The sequence below is a fragment of the Podarcis bocagei genome, assembly GCF_964188305.1.
Source record: "Podarcis bocagei genome assembly, chromosome: 9".
NCBI classification, from domain to species: domain Eukaryota; kingdom Metazoa; phylum Chordata; class Lepidosauria; order Squamata; family Lacertidae; genus Podarcis; species Podarcis bocagei.
In genome coordinates this window covers 5,058,471-5,081,441 of record NC_138134.1, presented here as the reverse complement: position 1 = coordinate 5,081,441, position 22,971 = coordinate 5,058,471, and the positions used below count along the sequence as shown (strand labels likewise).

Here is a 22,971-nt window from a genome sequence, read left to right as displayed (position 1 = left end):
AGACAGCCTAGAAACCCATGGGCTGCGCCTTGAGCTCTCTTGATCTCTTGGTCTATCATGTTAGTCATGTTCAGAGAAGACCCACTGAAATCAATGTATGTCAGTACAGAGATTTCAACAGGCCTACTCTGAGTACAACTAGAATTAGAAATCATGCATAATAAATAAAATGCCTTTTATAGGCAGTGAGCAGACGGGTTTCTATTACTTTATGACCAAACAGATATTAAAATGAAACTGCTTGCCCACAGAATGATTTATCTAACTGCATATACTAAAAATGTTTCTGAAATGCTTGCTGAAGTTCATTTACCTTGAGATTCCAGCATTCTTCTGTGATGCTGGTGGAATTAAGGGTATCCCGTTTTCTCCAACTGCCCAGGAAACACTGCAGGACACTTTGCCTGAGGTCATTAAAATAATTTTATTACTGCCATCGGCTTCAAATGAAAATGGTACACCTGCAATGAGAGACCGAACATCAGATGTAGCAAACAAAAATGTGGCTTGTTGTTACATGCATGAGTGGCCAGAAATCTCAAGCTCCACACCCTTTTCACAAGAATAGGAAGAAGATTTAACATTTCCATTCTTGGTTAGCAGCAAATTTGTTGCTTTGTTGCTTTGTCCAAACTCACCAAATGGTGATTTCGTCAAACCAGTTTGTTAACTGTTACATGCCAGGGACATGCTAGATATTCAGTGGCCCAGATCACACTTCCTGAGTGAATGGATCACTAGACATCAGGGTCACAACAATAGGTGGGCTACCCCACCTATATGTCACAGAGGCCACCAAGGCTGGAGTGGGGAGTGTCCTAAAGATTTAGCCCACCACCCCTCTCCACTCCTGCCCTACAGAATGGCATTGGATACTATGTCAAATTTAGACATGAAAATTCCCCAAATGGGTCATATAGGCTGATCTCATGAGCTCTCCAAAATTTCAGGACATCCTGAACAGATTAGAAACTCAAACTCTAGGAAATATACCGTAGCTAGTCAAAATATCTATTTAGTAAGTAAATAAGAAATGAATGAATGAATGAAAAAGTGAAGGTTCCTTGTAAATGCTTATAATCATAAAAGAAACAGGAAAAAGAAAACCAGGGAGTATTTATCGAAAGAAACCTGAAGTGTTTTCCTACATTTTAATCCTGCAGAAAAATCAAAATAATTAATCATGAGTGTAATATGGAACACATGCAACTCTTGGCTGTCTTGTACCAACAATCGTAAAATAAGACTTTTACAGCCCAATAAAGAAGTAAAGGCAGTATGTATTGAGCTGTTCGACTCAATTAGAGTGTCAGTATAGCGAACAGTGTGTTGGATGTGGACCAGGCAGACTTGGATTTCAATCCTCATCTCCCATTCAACTATAATGCTCACTGGGTAACCTTGGGCACGTCACCATCCCTTAGCCAAATCTGCATTGCAGAACTTGTTTGTGAAAATAAAATGGGTGGTGGTGGTGGGGGAACAAGGACACACACTTACTATCCAGGGTTCCGGGGGGCGGGAGGGAGGAATAAAAAGAGATAAGGTAATAAATGCCTTTTCTTTAACTATATTTATCATCATACGAGGAGCTCAGGTTGCTATATAAATATGATTCCCCCCCCCAGACCTTTTAGACTGAAAGATAAAGATTAACTCATAGGCATGCAGAGAAATGGAGGAAATGGAGGCAGTGAGAGATTTTACTTTTTTGGGCTCCATAATCACTGCAGATGGTGTCAGCAGTCACAAAATTAAAAGACGCCTGCTCCTTGGGAGAAAGGCGATGGCAAACCTAGACAGCATCTTAAAAAGCAGAGACATCACCTTGCCGACAAAGGTCCGTATAGATAAAGCTATGGTTTTCCCAGTAGTGATGTATGGAAGTGAGAGCTGGACCATAAAGAAGGCTGATCGCCGAAGAATGGATGCTTTTGAATTCTGGTGCTGGAAGAGACTCTTGAGAGTCCCATGGACTACAAGAAGATCAAACGTATCCATTCTTAAGGAAATCAGCCCTGAGTGCTCACTGGAAGGACAGATCCTGAAGCTGAGGCTCCAATACTTTGGCCACCTCATGAGAAGAGAAGACTCCCTGGAAAAGACCCTGATGCTGGGAAAGATGGAGGGCACAAGGAGAAGGGGATGACAGAGGACGAGATGGTTGGATAGTGTTCTCAAAGCTACCAGCATGAGTTTGACCAAACTGCGAGAGGCAGTGGAAGACAGGAGTGCCTGGCGTGCTCTGGTCCAGGGGGTCACGAAGAGTTGGACACGACTAAACAACTAAACAACAACAACAACAAATCCAGAGACCTTTGGGGATTTGAACCCAGGTGCAGCAAACAATCCACTATGTACCAACACAGGGTCTGCAACAAGCATGTGAGCAACTTCTAAATCTTTGGACTTAAAAGACAACTCTGTACCACTTCCCACGCCTTCATGGTCCAGTTGCACACGCTGGTCACTGCTGAATTCCATCTCTTCCACAGGAGCTCTCCCAGTAAGAACCGTAGTCTCAGGGACTGGTATGAACACTTCCACCAACAGATTAGCGCTGCCGAGCCCAACCGTTTCATAGAGCTGTGTGGCCAAGAGCAGAACACCATTTTCATTTCCAGACACGATGCCCTCATTTGCATATAATCACAGGCATGCTATGGCTTACCACAAATGAGAAAACACGAGGCCTTCCAGGAAAGAGATGGTGGGCACTGGGGCACTTGGGTTTTTCCAATGCTACAGCAGGTGGAGCTCAGCTGGGGTTTGGCTTAGGGTGTCACCGAAACCCAGGGTCATGGCTGAGCTATCCCAGATGAACCGCAAGCTGTAAACCATAGGAGAAACCCTGGCTGCGGCCTGTGGTTTGTCTGGAGAGATGTTAATCATTAGACCAGTTTTTGATAACACGCTAAGCCAAATAATAATAATGATTTTACTAGATTCAGGTAGGTAGCCGTGTTGGTCTGACACAGTCAAAATACAGTGGTGCCTCGCAAGACGAAAAGAATCCGTTCTGTGATTCTCTTCGTCTAGCAGTTTTTTCATCTTGCGAAGCAAGCCCACTGAAGGATTAGCGGATTAGCGCTATTAGCGGCTTATCTGCTGATCGGATCAGCTGATAAGCGGCTTAGGAAAAAGGTGGGGGAAAGGTAAAAAAACCAGCAGGAACTTGCAAGACATTGTCGTCTTGCAAAGCAAGCCCATAGGAGATTCGTTTTGCGAAGCACCTCCAAAACAGAAAACTCTTTCATCTAGCGAGTTTTCCGTCTTGCGAGGCATTCGTCTTGCGGGGCACCACTGTATATTTAAAATTTGTCCAGTAGCACCTTAGAGACCAACCAAGTTTGTTCTTAGTATAAGCTTTCGTGTGTATGCACACTTCTTCAGATACCCTGAAGTCAAAATGATTTTACTTTTTAAACCCCAGCCATACTGGGCGGCTTATAGCACATAAAAAATGGTAAAATATTAAACATTTCCCGATACAGGGTTGCAGTTGTTGGCTTTTTGAAGTTTGGTAGCGCTGCAGAGAGCTTGCTGGGGAGACCATGCATTAAAAAGGGACTCAAAAATAACTTAAAGAAGGTTTTAATAAGAAAAACAAAAACTCCATTTACACTAAATATATTAACAAACAAACATGACCCAACCACCAACCCATCCCCCAGGGTAATGGGAGAGCTAGGTGCTGCTCCTTATATACTACACCCAGATGCTGACACACCTTAATCAAATACAACTCAGCAGCACCTGCTATGTTTCACAGCTGTAAAGCTGGGTCTCGTTATCTTGCTCTGGCCCTTGCTCCGGCCCCTTAAAGACACACACATTGGGTGGAACAATGATGAACCTTTACATTTAAAGAAACCATTCAACAGCAGTCAGATGTCTTCTAAAAGTCAGATAGTGGTTAATTTCCTTGACATCTGCTGGGAGGGCGTTCCACAGGGCAGACGCCATTGCTGAGAAGACCCTCTGCCTGGTTCCCTGTAGCCTCACTTCTCGCAGGGAGGGAACTGCCAGAAGGTGCAGGTGCTAGGCTAAAATAACAGAACTGTAGAATTGTAGCGATGGAAGGGTCCCTGAGGGTCATCTAGTCCAACTCCCTGCAATGCAGGGGGGAAAATCTTTTCTCTGATGTCTTAACTCTCTATGTAAATGGACTTTTTGTGAGGAATATTCAGTCCTTCAAGTCCGCCACTTGTTGTCTGAAGTGGTACAGTCCAGACAACTCCTTGGGAAAAACCAAAACAAAGACAAAAAACCAACAACCCTGGGCCCAAGTGACTATTCCTTTGAGATGGAGCTGTGCGTAGCCAGGTCCTCATTGCAACTCTTCATAAAACTGGAACTGAAGTTTTTACTTTGCAGTTCTAAGGGCTATTTTAATTGCTTTATCGCACTGCTTATGTTGTTTATTACCTTTAATTGGTATATTGAATATTTCAATAAGGTTTTGTTTAAATTACTCTGTGAACCATGGTGGGATAAATATTATGAATTTTTTTTTTTTTTACTTTGTAGGAATATAAAATAAATAATGCACAGGACCTCAGTATGTATGTCTATGTACAGTAATATATATATACACACACACACACACACACACACACACACACACACACACACACACATACCCAATATGCAACATACCTGCAGCTTCAAACTCTCTGGCCAGTTGAATATTTGCAAATTGAATATTTGCCCAAAATGAACTCTAAAGTCTGAGCCCATCTGCCGGGACACTGTTCTTGACACCTCTTTTGAATTGAAAAGGACTTTTAGGAACAGAGAACGTTTCTTTACATCTTCGCGTCTTGAAACTTCAGCCCTGGAAACAAGTTTTAAAAGATCACCTTAGAATGTGCATATTCACCAGAAAGTTGTCTTTCACTTTTGGGGTGCTTGACAGGACTTCTATTACTTCAAACATGCAGAACTTGTTATTTATAGAGTATGACAGAGCTCCCAACAAGTATTGCCTCCACACGCTGTAGGTTAACAGGATGGTGCCTTCCCACCTTCTCCATCAGTGATTATCTGACCACTGGATGACCATGTATAGGTGCGGGTCAGCTTTAACCCTTTGCCTCCCTGCTGTGGTCCTGATCCAGAATGGGGCCCCTCGCATTGCAATTTGCATTGCCCAAAGAAGGATGGGTTGCATCCAGTGCTAGTTCTACTCAGATCAGACCTACTGAAATCAATGAACATGACCAACTTGCACCCCTTAATTTCTACGGGTAGGACTTAGTCGGCTATAAGCCTTCATATTAAAAACAAATGGATCTCTTTCGGTAGTGCAGATTCCAGGGGTAGGAGGCCCAATCTTGAATGGGACCAAAGGAGGGCAAAATGTTAAAGCCCCCCTGCACACACACTTGAACAACAGAATCTTGATCCAGATTCAGCTCTTTGCACCTGCTATCTGCATGGGTGGGGCATCCATCTGATGCGGTCCTCGGGGAGGAAGAACACTGCACCACATCATCCAATGACGTATTGTAGAGCAAGGGTAACTTAAGATTTCAATGAGTTGCAAATTAACATTTTAAAGTAGGGATGTATGAACCATGAGCTAAATAACTGAACAGACATTTCCACCTTACCTTCATAAAAATGTTCATGTATAAGCTCACCTAGGACAAAGCTCGTTTGGAGTGACGCTCCCCGTCAAGCTCAACTCAGGAATTAGAATGGATTCTCCTGGTTTCCTTCTAATCTTAGCAGCTTTCTCTCGAACCTCCTGTTCCACCTCCAACCTGTCAACTATGGGTGGCGGAGGAACAGGTTTCATACGTTCCCCTTCCACACACTCGGAGGCTTCTTCTGCTTCATCATCTGCATTTGGGCTTGTTTTCTTCTTCTTTTTCTTTCTGATTTTCTGTGTGTGTTAAAAAAAGATTTCCCCCCTTCAGCAGAGAGCATCGATAAAAACTGGACCTATCTTTGGATTAGTTACTTCTGATAATTTTGAAGTGACCAAACTGATAATAAAAAGTGCCAAATATCTAAGAAAAGAAAGTTTTGCTATTTCTAGCATCAGTCGCTTTTTAGTTTCACGCAGAACTTATTATTATGACAGATTTTTCCTATTACTCCTCATCTGATCTTCTGCCACTCAGATATGTATCTACACAATGTCATTTAATTCACAAACTTGTATCTCACACTCCTTGGGGTGTGTGTGTGTGTTTGAGATCCAGGGCAGCTAAAGACAATAAAACCTAAATCCAAACACAAATTTACAACACAACACAACATTTTTTTAAAGGCAGATAAAACAGTGAGATAAAAAGTAATTAAACAAGTAGCCATTTTATAAAAAATCTATGAAGAATGAAAAACTTTGTACAAAGACTGACAAAAAAGGTTCAAAAATTAAAGCTGTACTGAAACTTGTCCTTCCATTTCTCAAAATCTTAGAAATGCCATTTTGCAAGGAAGAAGGAATGGCGGGCTTAGATAACTAGTCTTGAGCCTGTCCCATGCATGTTCAAATACACAATTATGCTCTCTCAAACCTGTGCCTTCTTCCAAGATTTCCACTCTTGAAGTTCAGTTTTATATTCTTCCATTTTCTTTTCATACTCTTCAATGTGTTCTTCTGTTAACTCAGATATTTCAGCCTGAATTTCTGCTTCATATGCCTTCTCATCCAACTTTTGATCAACATCTTCCCTTCAACAACAAGCAATATATTTATTACTTATAAGGTTAATTTAAGGTTATCAGAGTTCTGACACCACAACAAGCTGCGGTAAATCTAAAAATGGAAGGGGGGGAGGAGGAGCTGAAATCCTCCTTGCAGAAAGAGAAGGTTGGGAGGGGGTTGTTAGTTCAGCCTTATGTCTCAATGCCATCTCCTTTCCAGCAGATTCTAGTTCAAATTAAATAGAATACACTGGTGCCTGGAATTGCAGGGGTTGGACTAGATGACCCTTGGTCCCTTCCAGCTCTAAGATTCTATGATAATCGTAGAGGGTTGGATGGGGCTATAAGCAAAAACTTACTCCATACAAGATAGAAGTACTTATGGCTTGGGGGTGAAAATGATCCAGATTTAGGTGTTTAGACTATTTTGGATGGGGTATGTGTTTTTTTCTGAAAAAGAAGGTTCATAGTTTGGGAGCCGGAGCCTGACTACAGTTAACGGAGGCCTTGGTAACCTCTAGGTTAAATGTCAGCAATATGCTTTTTCTAGGGCTGCCTCTGAAAAATGCTTCAACTGGTACAAAACTCAACTGTTGAAAGTACTAACTGGAGATGTAGCCTGTAACACTAATACAGCGACAACTTTGACCGTTCCATCTGCCTTCTTGGTTCCTTTGGGCTTTTGATGTGGGGTTAAAATTTTTGGAAGTCTTTTGGACTTCAGGGTTAGTGTCACCAGCTGTGTTGGTTTTGCCGAGTTACACTTTATTTTGCAACTGATTTACTGTACTTGTTTTTAATGAATATCTTAAACTCTTGTTGGGCACGTTGGGTGTTTCTATTAATGGGAAAGTAGGATACAAAGATTTAAAAATGAACTGAAATAATTCTTTGGGTTGATTGACATGCTAGATTTCTGTTTGTTGGGATTTTTTATGTTATGGTCTGGAGGAACATTCAACCCCATGAGTAGGCTAGGGTAGTACATTAGACCTTAGAAATGAATCAGCACCAAATGGAAGCATTAAATCTTATCTTACTGCTACAACGAACAACCAAGTTCCTGTAAAAACATACTTCCTCAGGTAGAGCTTCAGGGGTGTGTTAGTGAACTTCTGGAAATCACGCAGGGATTTTATTTCTTTCCAAACTTTGATAATGGCCTTAAGCAATGTCCGATCTCTTTCTTGCTCAACATCACGAAGTCGTCTTGTCTGCCTGTGCACACAAACACACATGCCATTAGAGGGAACCACACACTGAATACATGCACCATTAAAAGTCAAATGGTGTGTTGACATTTAACTTTCCCGATTTCAATGCGCTGGATTCAATTGAACCTTAGGGTTCCTGCACTGCTGGGAGTTGGAATAGATGATCCTGGTGGCCCCTTCCAACTCTGCAATTCTATAATTCTATTATTAGGGTAAAGCTACTGGCGAATGAGTGAAGAGAGAAAATGATTAAAGCATCCCCTCTCCCTTACTACTGCTCAAGTAAAACGGCCTTGTGGCTGCATGAAAGATAAACAAAACCCAAAACCTTTAGGACTCACGTACACTGTGATGCATCTAGTTTGGTCATCGCTTAAAAGTTTATTATAAATGTATTTATTTGTCCTTTCCACTGGAGGTGCTCAAAACAGCAAATAGAAATGTGACCAAACAAAACATTAAAACGAAGATTTTATTGTATCGATTATTTATTGTATTTTTATCCCACATTTCCTGCTCCAGTTTGCTCATGGTTCTCTCTACCCCATCTATTTTGTTTACACAACCACCTTATAAGGTAGATGTGGCTGAGAGGTAGTGATTGTTCAAAGATTGCCCAGTGAGCTTCATGACTGATAGGGATTTTAATCTAGGTCTTCCCAGTCCCAGTTCAACACTCAACCCACCATCCCATAACTGGATGCAGCTCCTTGGACCTGCATTATGTGATTCTTAATAGCCAATTATCATTTCCCCGACTAGAGATCTCCAGCTCAGATTGAGTTCATTAAAACAAACCACATCAGGAACATGCCAATGGTTGTGGCTGCCAACCAGCCCACAAATATGTGCAAGTCCCATTATGTGCAAGCCAAATATGTGCAAGCCAAAAATTCATACACATGGCTATGGGCTGAATTATAGCCAGCATGCATAAACAGCAATTACAGTGATCCTATGAAGTAATACTTACTGAAGGTATGTATTATTGTGTCAGTTAAAAAAAACCATGAAGTCAATTTATTTATATCCATATATTTAATTATCTATTTTCTGAATAGAGGCACAAACAGAATGAAGCCATTGAGAACAACGGGTTGTAGCCAACTAATAGTCAGAGTAGACCCATTAAAATACATGGACTTCAGCTGATTAACTGAAGTCCACTGATTTCAGTGGGTCTACTCTGAGTATGACTTAGTTGGATACAACCCGGCTCCTTCTGCTATGAAACAATGCCATTGATGTCATGCCTATGAGGGGCTCAGAACACTAAGACTTTGATCCAGATTTGCATGAGCAGAAAGGACTTTCTCACATAGAGTTGCCAGGGCTGGACTCTATGGTGTGACCTTAGCAACAGGAACCACAACTTCCTTTCTTGCTCTTTTTCCTTTTGAAGGAAAAAGTCCGAACGGACTTGCCCTGCATCTTCATTTCCCACAGGCAGAAGGAAAGGAAAGACATGACAAGTGCAGCCTGTACCACCAGCTAAAGGTATGAGGGGAAAGGGACCAACCAAGAATGGAATGAACTGGACCCTTTTTCAAAACTTCCTACAGTGGTGCCCCGCAAGACGAATGCCTCGCAAGACGGAAAACCCGTTAGACGAAAGGGTTTTCCGTTTTTGAGTTGCTTCGCAGGACAAATTTCCCCATGGGCTTGCTTCGCAAGACGAAAATGTCTTGCGAGTCTTGAGTTTTTTTTTCGCGCCCCCCCTTTTTCTAAGCCGCTAATAGCCTTTTAGCAGCTAAGCCGATAAGCCTTTAATAGCCGCTAAACCGCTAATAGCGCTAATCCACTAATAGGGTTGCTTCGCAAGACGAAAAAACCGCTAGACGAAGACACTCGCGGAACGGATTAATTTCGTCTTGCGAGGCACCACTGTACAAAGGTTGTCAGGCCTGCTGGAGGCAGTGTGCCTGACAATCTTTGTAAAATAGCTTTTGGGGAGGGGCCAAGAAAAGAAAAAAGGCATCCATTTGTTCTTTTCTGACTGCTTGGCAAGTAATGAGCAGACTAGAGCAGTGGTTCAGGGAGCGGATCATGTCACAGAAACTAGGCCTTCAAACGTCAAGTTGGAGAACCTTTCTACACATGCACAAGACACAGTAAATACAAAAGTGTCCTCTACTTGCCTTATTTCAATCTTGTATTCAGTTCTGCTGTGTTTTGCTACTGGATTAAGAATCCCACCTTCGCCAGGATCTGAAATATTCTCCAAGGCATTTCTCAGAGCACGCAGCTTAAAAATAAATCAGGGGGGGGGGGAGTTTAATTGATATATTGTAATTGCGCTACTGTACTCAACCTAAAAAACTGGTAGAGAAAAGAAGATTCTACACTTAGGCAGAACTCAGAGACAGGTGACAGGCGAGCGATAGCTTCTTTCTGTCATATAAAATATATAAAAGTGGATCTTTAGACACTTGCTGTATCCTCATCAATAAAAATAAATCATCAATAAAAATTTTAAAAAATCAATAAAAATATACCCTCATCAAAAAGGGACGCGGGTGGCGCTGTGGGTTAAACCACAGAGCCTAGGACTTGCCCATGAGAGGGTTGGCAGTTCGAATCCCCACGATGGGGTGAGCTCCTGATGCTCGGTCCCTGCTCCTGCCAACCTAGCAGTTCGAAAGCACGTCAAAGTGCAAGTAGATAAATAGGTACCGCTCTGGCGGGAAGGTAAACGGCGTTTCCGTGTGCTGCTCTGGTTTGCCAGAAGCGGCTTAGTCATGCTGGCCACATGACCCGGAAGCTGTACGCCGGCTCCCTCGGCCAATAAAGCGAGATGAGTGGCGCAACCCCAGAGTCGGTCACGACTGGACCTAATGGTCAGGGGTCCCTTTATAGCCTCATCAAACATGTTATGAAAGGTATATGTGCAGTGCTTCACCAGGATTTCTATTTTACTGTGAAGCTTCAAAAAACTATGACATTACCTTATCTGTAAGAAGTTCGGTAATATTTTTCTGTCTCCTTGATAGATACTGATCATACAAGTGAGCCAGCTTAGCTGCTAAGACATGCTCACGGCTGAAGCAGGGGTGGTGAGTGAATATTAATCCAGAAATATCGACATCCAGCTGAAACTGCCCCTGAGGGTCCCCGGATCCGACAATGTACTGATTAACAAGCCTCATTTTTATGGCCTAGGAAGCAGATTAAAAATGCAAACACAAAGCAGAGGTTTGGAAAAAAAATAAAACAGTTCTCTGAGGTGTACATTAGAGCAGGAAAGAACAGAGCCATCAAACCACAAATGCACATCGTGGCCCCTTTTGGATGTAATGATCCTATAGACTCATAGAATCCTAGAGTTGGAAGAGACCACAAGGGCCATCGAGTCCAACCCCCTGCCAAGCAGGAAACACCATCAGAGCACTCCTATAGAATCACAGAAATCCTGGCTTGCTAAACGATGGGTTGCCAAGCTGGAAATGAGTGTTGAGCCTCGCTCTTCCCCACGCCTCATACACTGGCTTCAGTACTGCAACACTGTTTGAAACAGAGTTCTCCATGTTAGGATATTTCCGTTCCACCTTAAAAGGGTGCAGGCTTTGTGAGTCACAGAGTCTGCGTATTTCCTGTTCACAGGAAGTCTATGTTGTGTCTTTGCTTTCGTTTCTCTCTCTGTGCCAGAGACACTGAAGCTGGCAGTCATGTTTTCTTTGTTCTGACCAACGCTGAATAAACTTGTAAATAATACTCTCCTGCGTGCATATTCCGCTGTGCATTATCTGCTGATAGAGCGTGCATCGGCTCTGGAATGTGGCAGGCTATTTCTGGAGCTTGTGTCGCTAATTGTTGATACTGCGGGTCTACAGGAGATCGATGGACGTCCGGAGGCGGCTTGGGGGCCATGATGGACTTTGTCTCCCTGGCAGTATCCCAACACTCCACTATGTCCAAAATTAGGAACTCTAGTTTAATGACAATTTACTAACCAGGAACATGGTATAAGTTCCCTGTTAGCAAACCAATGTTATACCAGAGTTATTGTATTGCATGAAATGGGAAACACTGGTTTTAACTGGCTAGGACTGCAGTACCAAAGTCAGCATGCAAAGAAAAGAGGCAGGGGAGGAATAAATGAATCTAGGGCTGATATGTGTCTCCCTCACGCACCCTATCATATGAAACATGAAACTTTGGTTGTACACCTAATTCATTTGCCACAAAATCCCAAAAGTAGTAAGGCGGACAGACTGCAAGCACAAGGTGTACAGAAATCTTTATGTACGCTCCAGGTCGCAAAATATTTCATGTGAGGTGAATTGTGCATACAAATCCTAGCCTCCTGCTTGGCTTCTGCTCCTGAAGTCAGTGTGAGCCAGCGCCAAACCAGACACACTTCAATACATTGCTATGGAGCCTAGAGTCGTTTCAGTTCCACAAGCGTGAATGTGAAACTACACCGATTGCACAGGAGGAGTTGGGGTCTGTTTAAATAGCTGGCTCCAAGGCTGAAAAACTGCCCAGTCTTTTAAGCCAGAATAATTCAATCTTCTTATCCAGTAGGCCACACTGCTCTGACAGATCAGTAAGAGGTAGTAACAAACTCACCTTTTTATAAAACGTCACCAGCTCTGGTTCTTTCCCGTCCTCAACTGGGAATATTGGAGGTCTAGTAAGAGACTGTTTAACTGGATTGGGCAAAGCCCGAATCTGGCCATCATCTCCAAACCACCTTTTCCCCTACAAACAACAGAAGACAATAAAAATGCCTGTACTTCACTCAAAACTATCTTCAATAAATGGAAGTCCAATGACTTTCCATCATTAACCCTACATTCCGCCACTCCCTTCTCTCTGCCAAACATCACCTCTCAGCTGCTTCAGACATCTTGCAAAGTCATCTCTTTTCATTCAGCCTTTCCCTGACCCATAGTCAAATTACTAAATCTCTGTTTTTATGATAACCATTTCAAAGCTTTTATTTCTACACACTGTCCAGATTTTTGTAGTTACTGCGTAGCTTAGAAAGGCTTTTAATTGGTTAAATAGTTGCTGTGATCCTGCAAGGTGTGTGCATCCAGGATTCATGTGTCCATCACCAGAATTAAGTGCTTTTAAAGCAATGGGATATGCAACATTGGGCACGGCACACTTCCATGCGGGCATAACCACCCACCCACAAAGGGATCGCAGAAAACCCCACAGAGCTTTGTTCCTTTAGGGATTGCCACACACACAGCACAACAGGCCATTAAAGGAACAAATGTTCTATTCCCCCCATAGCTCTTTTGTCTGGCACACAGTACTTGAGGCACTATGCCTGCGCTTAGTTGAGCTCTATGCCTGCACTTTCCTCAGGCTCAGATAGCACTGACTGACAACTCTGCCCATACAATGACAGATCGTGTTCATTGTTTTATTAAAAATAAATAGATGACTGCATGGTTGAAGACAGCTAAATGTTTAAAATACGGTCTGACCAGCTCTGTCAGTTCCGTATCTGCATTCTGAAAACCTGAAAGGAAACAACCAGTTGCCTGTCGTTCACTTTGTCGATTAATTAAGACACACACGCAGCTGATTTTCAGCTCTTATGCCATACACATTTATGTTGTTTAAATAATTCTACCGTGGAATCTTGAATAGATTTGTAAGAATATTTATTCACCCTGCAAAACACAAAGCCTTTCCCACTACCAGGGAAACGGAAGTTTTGTTAAAAGGGAAACAAGATGAAAACCCAGCCATTTGAAATCCTGAAGTCAATGAGGCTCAAATGAAAGGGACACAGCTCACAAGGATCAACGTAGCAGGATCACCTAGCCACCGAAAATCACGAGGCCACATCTTTTCCTGCACTGTGTGAAGGAAGCTTCCGCCTGCATTAACTTTTATGATGCTGAAGTGAAGCACTGCTTGAGTGAGTCATTTGAGAATCACAAGGTACTGTAGTTGCCTCCCCAAAAATGCCTGCATTCGTGGCACCAAAATGAGAAAAAGAAGAGGACAATGTCACCTGTTCTTGCTTGAGAATCCTGTTCTCTACAATATTTTGGTTTGACAGTGACACAGCAGGACGCACTCCTGTATACAGACCTTCATCCTCAAGGTACCTTGGCTGCATATTTTCTGGTACCTTCAGAGAGGCAGGAACTAAAAGCAAGAGACACACAGTACACAAACATACTATTAGCCACTAGTCCAGTAATGTTGCCATTACGTGTTGCACTCTCAACATGCACTCTTCTTTGCAATATTTGTTTAGCTTTGAGAGGAGTTGCTATACCCATATTACAGGCAGAGAACTCAAGACAGAAGCCATGATCCAAGCACATGGCTGAGAACTAGAACTCTTAAGTGTCCTTAAGTCAAAGGGTCTGTCTAAGTGAGATGAATAAGAAATAAATTTTAATAGCTTTTGAGTAGTCCTATACAAATCTACCTTAATAATCTGCTGTAAAAATTGATGAGTCAGAATCATCAAAGAAGAAAAATGCAAAACTATGCACAAACCTTGAGCAATTAAACCTTATTTTTACAGAAAAATGAAGGGAACAACTGGTGGCAAAATTATACTTTTCTTAGGACCAACCACCACAACAAATAGTGGCTTTTTTTTAAAAAAAAACAAGAACAATTATTCAGGCTGAATGTTTTATATATATATATAGAGAGAGAGCGAGAGCGCGCACTGTAATTTTAATGAAATTTTTTTGGCCCTTCATCATGTACGTTTAGTCTTGGTCTTGCAGCTTCAGTTCTACATTGCAACCACATCCCCTTAGTACCACCCCTCTGAATTCTGCAGCAACAGCAAAAAAAATCCCTTATGAAGTTACAGCTTATCATGTCACTTCCATACCATCAGTAAATTACATTCCTTACTTTCACTGTGATTTGGTTCTCTGATTTTCAATTTAAAAATAAAGAAATAGAGGCTATTTAAACTACTGTATTTCCATGTTAACTGTGCTTTGGACTGCAGTATTGGGTACATTTAGTTTTTGAGAAGTGATAGCCAACAGAGATTAATGACAGGTATTTTGTTCTTGGCAGATCAAGGTCTGGATGGATGTTTCCTTGGCAATGTAGGAGACAAACCACCCACCTAGAGCATTTCAGAATTGTTTTGTTGTACACCAAATATATCTTGAATTATTTCATATCCCAATCATTTTGAAAACATGTTGTCAGGGAACTGCCATCGGAGCTAGAGGCGGAGGGAAGGCTCCAGAGGGATGCCGGAGAGGGTCCCAGTAGGGAGAGAGGCAGCCCATCTGCTGGGGAAGGAAATCAGCGTAACACCAATGGAGAAGGGGGGCATATGGGGGAATCGGAGAGGAGGCTCCAAGATTCCTCGCAGGAGACCAGCGGAGAGAGTACGGGTACTCCGCTGCGCACACCCTCCCTGCGCTGAAGACTTCCGCGCAGGGAGAGTAGGAGGAGACTTGGCGTCAAACAGCTTTTATGCTGGAAAAGGTTCAAGAAACGCCCACTGACGGATTCTGCCAGCGACTGAGACAGTCACGACGCTGGAGGCTGTTCAGTCAGAAAGGGTTAACCAGGTAACCTCGCCAGCAGTGGCGACAACTTACGCACGAGCAACCCCTAAACCCATTACACATGTCCTTTACTTATAGACCCATAAGCTCGACTAATAATTATTGCAACTACAAGTGGCAAATTAACAACTTGAATAACACACAAAACCTCACAGTAAAAATACGCCAGGCATACCTCTTCGCATACTCGGGGTGAACAATATTTCTCTCTCTTTCTGCACGCGTGCAGAGTAGCTTTCATATTCTGCAGGTTTGGTCACTAGGAAGTCCGGGGCTGTGTGTTCTAGAAGGAATAGGTCATCACCCTCTTTTTCAGGAACAAGATGCTCCTCTTCATCCTGCATTTCACATGCAAACATTTTTTAAAAAAAAGTTTTCATCACAATCCCTGGACAAACGACACCATACTTCACAGGTCTGCATATGCAAATGTTTTATTCAGCCACCGCATTGCTGGTATAGTAAAGACTTCCCACTCATTATTTGAATTATGTAGGGATGATCGTTGGGTCCAGAGGGAGGACACTCCCCACCCGCAGGCAGCCTCAGCCTGCCTGCATGTGTGACTTTGGGGTGCAGGGCACACTCCCCCTCACAGACAAGCCACAGCTGTCTGAACATCGTACCCTCTGTCTAACCTTTTGCGGTCTCAGTAGTCTACGGTGTCCTGTCTGTAACCTTTGTCTCTGAGACTTTTTGTCTCCTTCGTCATACACTGTGCAAGGGGAAAATGATGCGGTGGAAACAGGTGCCAAAATAACTTTGTACCACCCCACTATCTCGGGACCAGAAGATGTGTAAAGGTCACAGCCCAAAATGCCAATAAAAGGAGGTCACAGCCCAAAATGTCAATAAAAGGAGGCTCCATAGGGCTGGCCGGCAGCCTGAATGCAGCTCACCTGTGCGCAGCTCACCTGCATTATCAACTCCTGCCTCATGTCCATCACTTCAGAATTACACTCAAGCATCTTCAGCACAAAGGCTATGCTTGCACAAATCACGCCTGTACTCAGGAAACTACTAAGTTAGAATATTGGTCTCACTAGATCAGCATCGCAGTGCACTTTCTTGCAGTGCATCGCCAGAGTTTCAGACAAAAGTCTGGGCTGGTGGACATTATGTGCTTAAATGTCAGGTGTACCATTAAACTCAATATGCAAGGACAAGTCAAATAGTCATATAGATAGGATTCTGCTGCCCTTCAGCTGCTGGCTGCACACTTCTAAGTTTCATATACCATACAAAACAAATAACGTAACACTAAAACCTTGCCCAAACAGGTAGGGACGCATAATTTCATTAGTACCATTTCATTTTCTTCTTGTTCTTCTCGGGGGCTGAGTGCAGATTCCTGATTTTCCCTCTCCTTGCCATCTAGATTCAACACACCCTTAGTCTTGTTTTGAATGTCATCCACAGCATTCTCTGGTTCAGGACCAAAATTGAAAGTGAAGAAATTATAGGCTTCTTCAGAAGAAGGATAACTAGTCTGGAACGAATGGAAAAAAGGTAATTATAGATCAGTTTCACAGTGCAATATTTCAATGAAAACAAAACAGTTAAAATTATTTTTTAATTTATATTTCTACACCACCGTTCACAGGGCGGTTTACAATACAAAAACACAGATTGCCTCCCCCAGATTTTTTATTTAAAAAAAACTTGTACACTCCAAACCAAAATATTTGAACTTGTGCATCATATACAGCCAACTCTCTTGTTGAAAAGTCACGTTTCGCAATCTTTTCATTAAACGCAGCAGCTAATATTTCGTAGTCTCTGCAAATATTTGCAGGCTCAGCAAGCCTTGGGATTATACTGTCAACCAACTGATATGTTTATTACTTTTTAATAAAGAACTGTTTTACTTTGTTCATTTATACTGAAGCAAACATCCTGAATGTGCATACTTTTGGAGTTGAGAAGGGAGGCCTCTTTATGCAGAAGAATCGGAGAGACTGCAGGCTGCTTTACAAACTACAGGGTTGATCTGGTCACCTGCCACATGCTCCCCACCCCCTCCTCCTGCTGCTGCTGCTCCAGGAATGGGACCACTCCCCAAGAAATCACTCTCTGGGGAGAGGAAAGCAGCCCATAGCAGATGGTACACATAAAGGACTGGCTGGCTCAGCCTCTGTATTTTAAATTGCAATTATACACCTCACGTTTTATTTCAAAATAAGATCGGCCCTTACCTGTGATTTTTGCTTGACTTTTTTGACAGAATCATGGAACTTTACTCTTGCCGACACCTTGCATTTATTCTCTTCTGTTGCACTCAGTTCACCTTCATCTACCTGCACATACACACACACACTGTTAATGAGCACTGTTAATTATGAGTGGTGGAATGTGGGGAAGTGTGTATTTTAGGTGTTGTCACATGTCGGCCATGCAACATGTGGAAAATGAGGGGGATCTAAATAAAATAAAATGTTTTTGTGCATGCATATATACATGCACACACACACACACACACACACACACCACACACACACCCTGCATCTCTATCAGCAGAGGCCAGGTTGGCCAGTGTTAGAGACAGCAAATGTGTGTCAAGTTGTGCTCCAAGCTGAAGCCAGTTCACGGCATCACTACACGCAGTGTTACTACAATACATGCCCTCTGTGGCTCTGCAATGGGGCTCAAGGGCTGAGTGCCCAATTCCATTTGAGACCACTGCCCTAGAACATAATAGTTCTGGCAAGCTCTGGAGGGCGCATGATACAGAGAGCTAGTGTAGAGCAGCAGACAGAGTGTTAGACTTAGACTAGGGAGCCCTGGGTTCAAATTCCCACTCAGTTTTTGGGCATGTGATAATAATAATTTTTATTTAAATCCCGCCCTCCCCAGCCAAGGCTGGGCTCAGAGCGGCTTACAAGCAATAATAAAAACAAGTTAAATGATTACAACTTAAAAACAAAATTAAAAAATACAACATTAAAATACTGAAACATTAAAATATTAAAATGTAGCCTTATTGCAGAAGGAGAAGGAAAAGAAAAAAGAAAGAGAGGGAGGGAGGGAAAGATAAGGCAGTTCCTTGGTGCTGCAGGCTGACTTCTTCCCCTTCACCCACTTACTTCTGCTGAGCTGCAGCCCCTGGAAGCAGCGGTTAATGCCTGCTCAACTGAAATGGAAGCATCACCAACACAAGCAAGGGTTTTCTGCAGAGTCAGGTCTCGGTCCTTTTCCATTGGGGATGACAGGAATAGTCAAACCTCCTATCTCTTTTTAAAAAGCATCTGGTTGATAAAACACACACTTGTCCAGCCGCAAAATTAAAAACAAAACAATGCCTCCTCAGCTACAAAGCTTACTGGGTGATCTTAGGGCAGGCATCATCTCTCAGCCTGACCCGTCTCACAGACTCGTCAGAGGGGTAAAAAGGGAACAAGTGACATCATGAAAACTGCCCTGAATGCCGTGGAGGAAGGGCATAACAACATGAAAGAACTACAATTTGAGGAGATTTCACCCCTCCCATATCCAGGAATCTCCTGAGGAGTCTGCTGATTCTCCAGAGAGGAGGAGGAGGCGTGTTCTGCTCTCTACTTATTCTGCTCCAGCACCTAATCAGTCAGTCAGTGTGTCGGAGAGAGAGACTGAGTGTTAGAGATCGTGTGTAGAGATAAGGTTGCTGCTAAGAGCAGCTGCAGACACTCAGTGCAGTGCAGCATTCATTTATGCTTAGACCTCATTAAGCTCTGTATATAGTTTGTATAGTTGTAGATAGAATAAAAGAAGATATTCTACAGAGCTGCTCTCCGAGTTGTTTATATACTCTGCTAGACTCTGCTGTACTCTGCTGTGCGACGACTGTCTTCTTGTGGAAATGAATCCGGTGCTCACAACTCTAAGCTGTGAGTCCACAGCACTTTGACCTGTTCCTGTGCAGAAGGTGATCTCTGGAAGTGCTACCCAGCTCGCCTAGCCCAGTCGGGACTGAAGTGGATGAGTCCAGTTGGTGGCACTGGCTCAAGGGCGATGCTGACACAATTAAGGGTGACACCTAGGGCATCTGTCTGGTGCAAAAGGTTATTTTGCTCAACCTCACATAGGCTGCAACTTTCATTTGATTCCCTAAAACTTAGTGATTCCTTCTCAGTGTACCGGGTTACCGTGCGCAATTTCTGCTAAACAGGGAATGGTTTACAAAAAAATAAGAGTAAGAACTGGTATAAGTCATCAAAAAGGAATTAAATTAACCTTCCAAATGTCAGACAACCCATCTCTTTCTTGTGAAATATTTTGATGTAATGAGGGGAAAGAACACAGGGATTGACAATCTGCTCACCTCATTCTCCAAACTAGCTTGTTCTTTCCTCCCTCTGAGGCTTTTCAGGGACCGCAGATGAGGACCTGAGGCTTCCTGCAGAAGAGCACTTTCTGCTTTAGACTAAACAAAGGGAAGAATCTTAGCTTTCATTAGTTATGTGCTGCTTTCCGTTAACAGTCTACAACCAGGAAGTACAAAAAACAGCTTGGCAGCTTACACAAAACTTCCACACAGAGCTGCTATTAGGGCAGACGAAGAAGAAACTCCCAAATTCTACCCAGATGCTACTCCTGCATACACAATCTCCTGGCTTCAAAGTTGTAGCCCAACTCTTTCAATTTTCTGGTTTGCTAACATGAACACACTGTGTACAGATTGTGATATTATTTCATAGCAGTTTAAGTATCTTGGCAAATCTCAACTTAGAATACAAATATTTCCTCTAACCAACAATCTATTATTAGAACAGATGAAATTAGCTGTTTAAAATCAGTAACAAGAGTCCTTATCCTTATCAGAAAGCATGTGGTGTCAGCAAGCAGCACGTTAATAGGTATGTTAAGGAAAAAACCAGAAATATTGTATATTACTGGGACCAGCAAGAGAATGATGCAGTGTACCCCTCTAATCTAGGAGTGCTCTAGTCTAGTCTACGATACGATATCTTTATTGTCATTGTCCCTTGCGGAACAATGAAATTGAAAACTACATAAAACTACATAAAAACTACATAAAACTACCACAAAACTACATAAAACTACTACAAAACTACATAAAACATTCAAAAACCCCTAAAAACTCTAAAACCCCATTTTAAAACACACTATACTACAGAAACCCCTTATGCTGCGTTTAGAACCAGAATTGCATTAGCGTAGAAACTGTTTTTCAGGCGGCAAGTCCTGGCCTTTATAACCCTGGACCTCCTTCCAGAAGGCAGAAGCTGAAAGAGATCATTTCCGGGGTGCGCACTATCATGTGCTATCACTGCCGCTTTCTTATAGCACCTGGCAGCATAGATTTGATCTAAGGTGGGAAGAGTGCACCCAATAATTCTCTGCAGTCTTTACAACCCTGGATAGCATTGTTTTTCCCCTGGCCGTGCAGCTCCCAAACCACACGCACAGACCATAAGTTAGTACGCTCTCTACAGTGCAATGGTCAGCCTCCAGTCAGACTAGAGAAGGATTCTTCCAATGAGGTTCAGGTTTGGAGTGGGTACAGCAGTTATTATGCCTTGTTTTCACCCACACCTAGCTTTGGTTGGATCATAGCACCTCTTTCCTCCCACTCAGTCCCTGCACCCCATTCCACAGATACAGGAGTTCATGTCTTCAATGTGATTTACAATGGCATTCAACGTGGACTTGGGAGATCCTCTCCCCAGTTGAGAGGAACAACTCTACTATTTTCTTGACTCTATGTCCTCAAATCAGGAAGCTCACAGGTCTTTGGTCAGGCCATTTGCAGGCCAAATTGCCAAGCGTTTGGAAACCACGGATAGCTCTGCATGGCTAGGGAGTCTCCAAGTAGGCAGCCACTTCTTCCTTGTTTTAGGGAGGCCCTGTTCCATTTCCAGACTGATAAGCACTAAACCACCAGAGTTCATTTTAAACTTTTTACACATGTAGTCTCACCCGTGCAGCTTTCAGTTTCTCTCTCATTCGCTCTCTCATGGAAAACTCCGCAAAGCTTGTCCCCGAGGCGCCTGGAGCTGGAGGCAAGCCTGTACAGGAGAGAGCAATACCATAAATTTCAAAAGAATCCTCACACTGGAGATTAATCTGACGCTGCGTTAAGAGAACTTTTCAAAACATTTATAGCATTTGGAAATCTGAGTTAGAGAGGAATAAACTTTGAAAGAAGACGCTTAAGGTTAAGAAAAAACATGTTTTATTATTGAAATCTTATAGTTTAGCAATCAAGGTTCTCAGTAAGACCGTACATTAACCAATCTAGCTGGTAAGTTCTGCTCTATCAAAACAGAGAATACAAACAATAACTTAAGAACTGAATTGTTGGATCAGACAACATCTATCCCATCTATCCCAGTAAACTAATTCCAAATCACACTACACTGGGATAGGGAATCTTTTTCAGTCCACAGGCTACATACCCTTTAGAAAACTTTCCTGGTGGGAGGTTTACATGCCAGTGGTGGCCTGGGCCAGAGGCAAAATTGGGGAGGAATGAAATTAACACGAACATTAACTTTGTACAACATGAGAGTGGGCCTTTTCTGCAGTGGCTCCCCATCTGTGGAATGCTCTCCCCAGAGAGGCTTGCCATCATTACATGTCTTTAGATGGCAGGTGAAAATATTCCTCTTTACCCAAGCCTTCAGCCATTAAAATAATCTATGGCTTGTTAAATGCCGGGGGGGGGGGCTGTTATTATGATTATGTTATTATTATGCTGTATAAAGGTAAAGGTACCCCTGCCCATATGGGCCAGTCATGTCCGACTTTAGGGTTGTGCGCCCATCTCACTTAAGAAGCCGGGGGCCAGCGCTGTCCGGAGACACTTCCGGGTCACGTGGCCAGCGTGACGAAGCTGCTCTGGCGAGCCAGCACCAGCGCAGCACACGGAAACGGCGTTTACCTTCCTGCTATAAAGTGGTCCCTATTTATCTACTTGCACTTAGGGGTGCTTTTGAACTGCTAGGTGGGCAGGAGCTGGGACCGAAAGATGGGAGCTCACCCCGCCGCGGGGATTCGAACCGCCGACCATGCGATCGGCAAGTCCTAGGCACTGAGGTTTTACCCACAGCGCCCCCTGCGCCCCCCATTATGCTGTATATTATGTTTTTATTATTATGGTGCATACATTATGATCTTAATGTTGTACTCTGGGATCTTTTGATAAATGCCTGCATGAAATGTAGTCAAGGGCAGTGGGATCCTCAGGCCATTTTGCAATAGGCAGTGGGTGGGAAAAGCAGACTTCTTACGAAATCCACTCTAACTTCTTTCCTCATGCTTTTGTGAAAGGATGTCTGCGTGCAACAATAATGTAAGGAATACAAATGAGGAGAGGCTGTTCAGGGACAGTTTTCTTTACAGCAATAGAGAAGAAGAAGAGTTTGGATTTGATATCCCGCTTTATCACTACCCGAAGGAGTCTCCAAGCGGCTAACATTCTCCTTTCCCTTCCTCCCCCACAACAAACACTCTGTGAGGTGAGTGGGGCTGAGAGACTTCAGAGAAGTGTGACTGGCCCAGGGTCACCCAGCAGCTGCATGTGGAGGAGCGGGGAAGCGAACCCGGTTCACCAGATTACGAGTCGACCGCTCTTA

General features: G+C 43.0%; 1 protein-coding gene across 2 annotated transcripts in view; it reads right to left on the bottom strand.

Moving 5' to 3' along the window:
• The window catches only part of CC2D2A (coiled-coil and C2 domain containing 2A), a 54,776-nt gene that overhangs the window by 27,893 nt on the left and 3,912 nt on the right, over nt 1-22,971 (bottom strand). For both annotated transcript variants that reach the window (XM_081207580.1, XM_081207581.1), the window contains exons 2-16: nt 21,314-21,402; nt 19,695-19,796; nt 17,593-17,694; nt 16,704-16,886; nt 15,573-15,735; nt 13,852-13,988; nt 12,444-12,575; nt 10,820-11,029; nt 10,009-10,119; nt 7,738-7,874; nt 6,531-6,687; nt 5,646-5,890; nt 4,660-4,837; nt 2,430-2,586; nt 314-461 (exon numbers count right to left, since the gene is read on the bottom strand). In XM_081207580.1, coding sequence (XP_081063706.1) covers nt 314-461; nt 2,430-2,586; nt 4,660-4,837; nt 5,646-5,890; nt 6,531-6,687; nt 7,738-7,874; nt 10,009-10,119; nt 10,820-11,029; nt 12,444-12,575; nt 13,852-13,988; nt 15,573-15,735; nt 16,704-16,886; nt 17,593-17,694; nt 19,695-19,796; nt 21,314-21,402 — 2,251 coding nt within the window. The remainder of the gene's footprint in view (nt 1-313; nt 462-2,429; nt 2,587-4,659; nt 4,838-5,645; nt 5,891-6,530; nt 6,688-7,737; nt 7,875-10,008; nt 10,120-10,819; nt 11,030-12,443; nt 12,576-13,851; nt 13,989-15,572; nt 15,736-16,703; nt 16,887-17,592; nt 17,695-19,694; nt 19,797-21,313; nt 21,403-22,971) is intronic.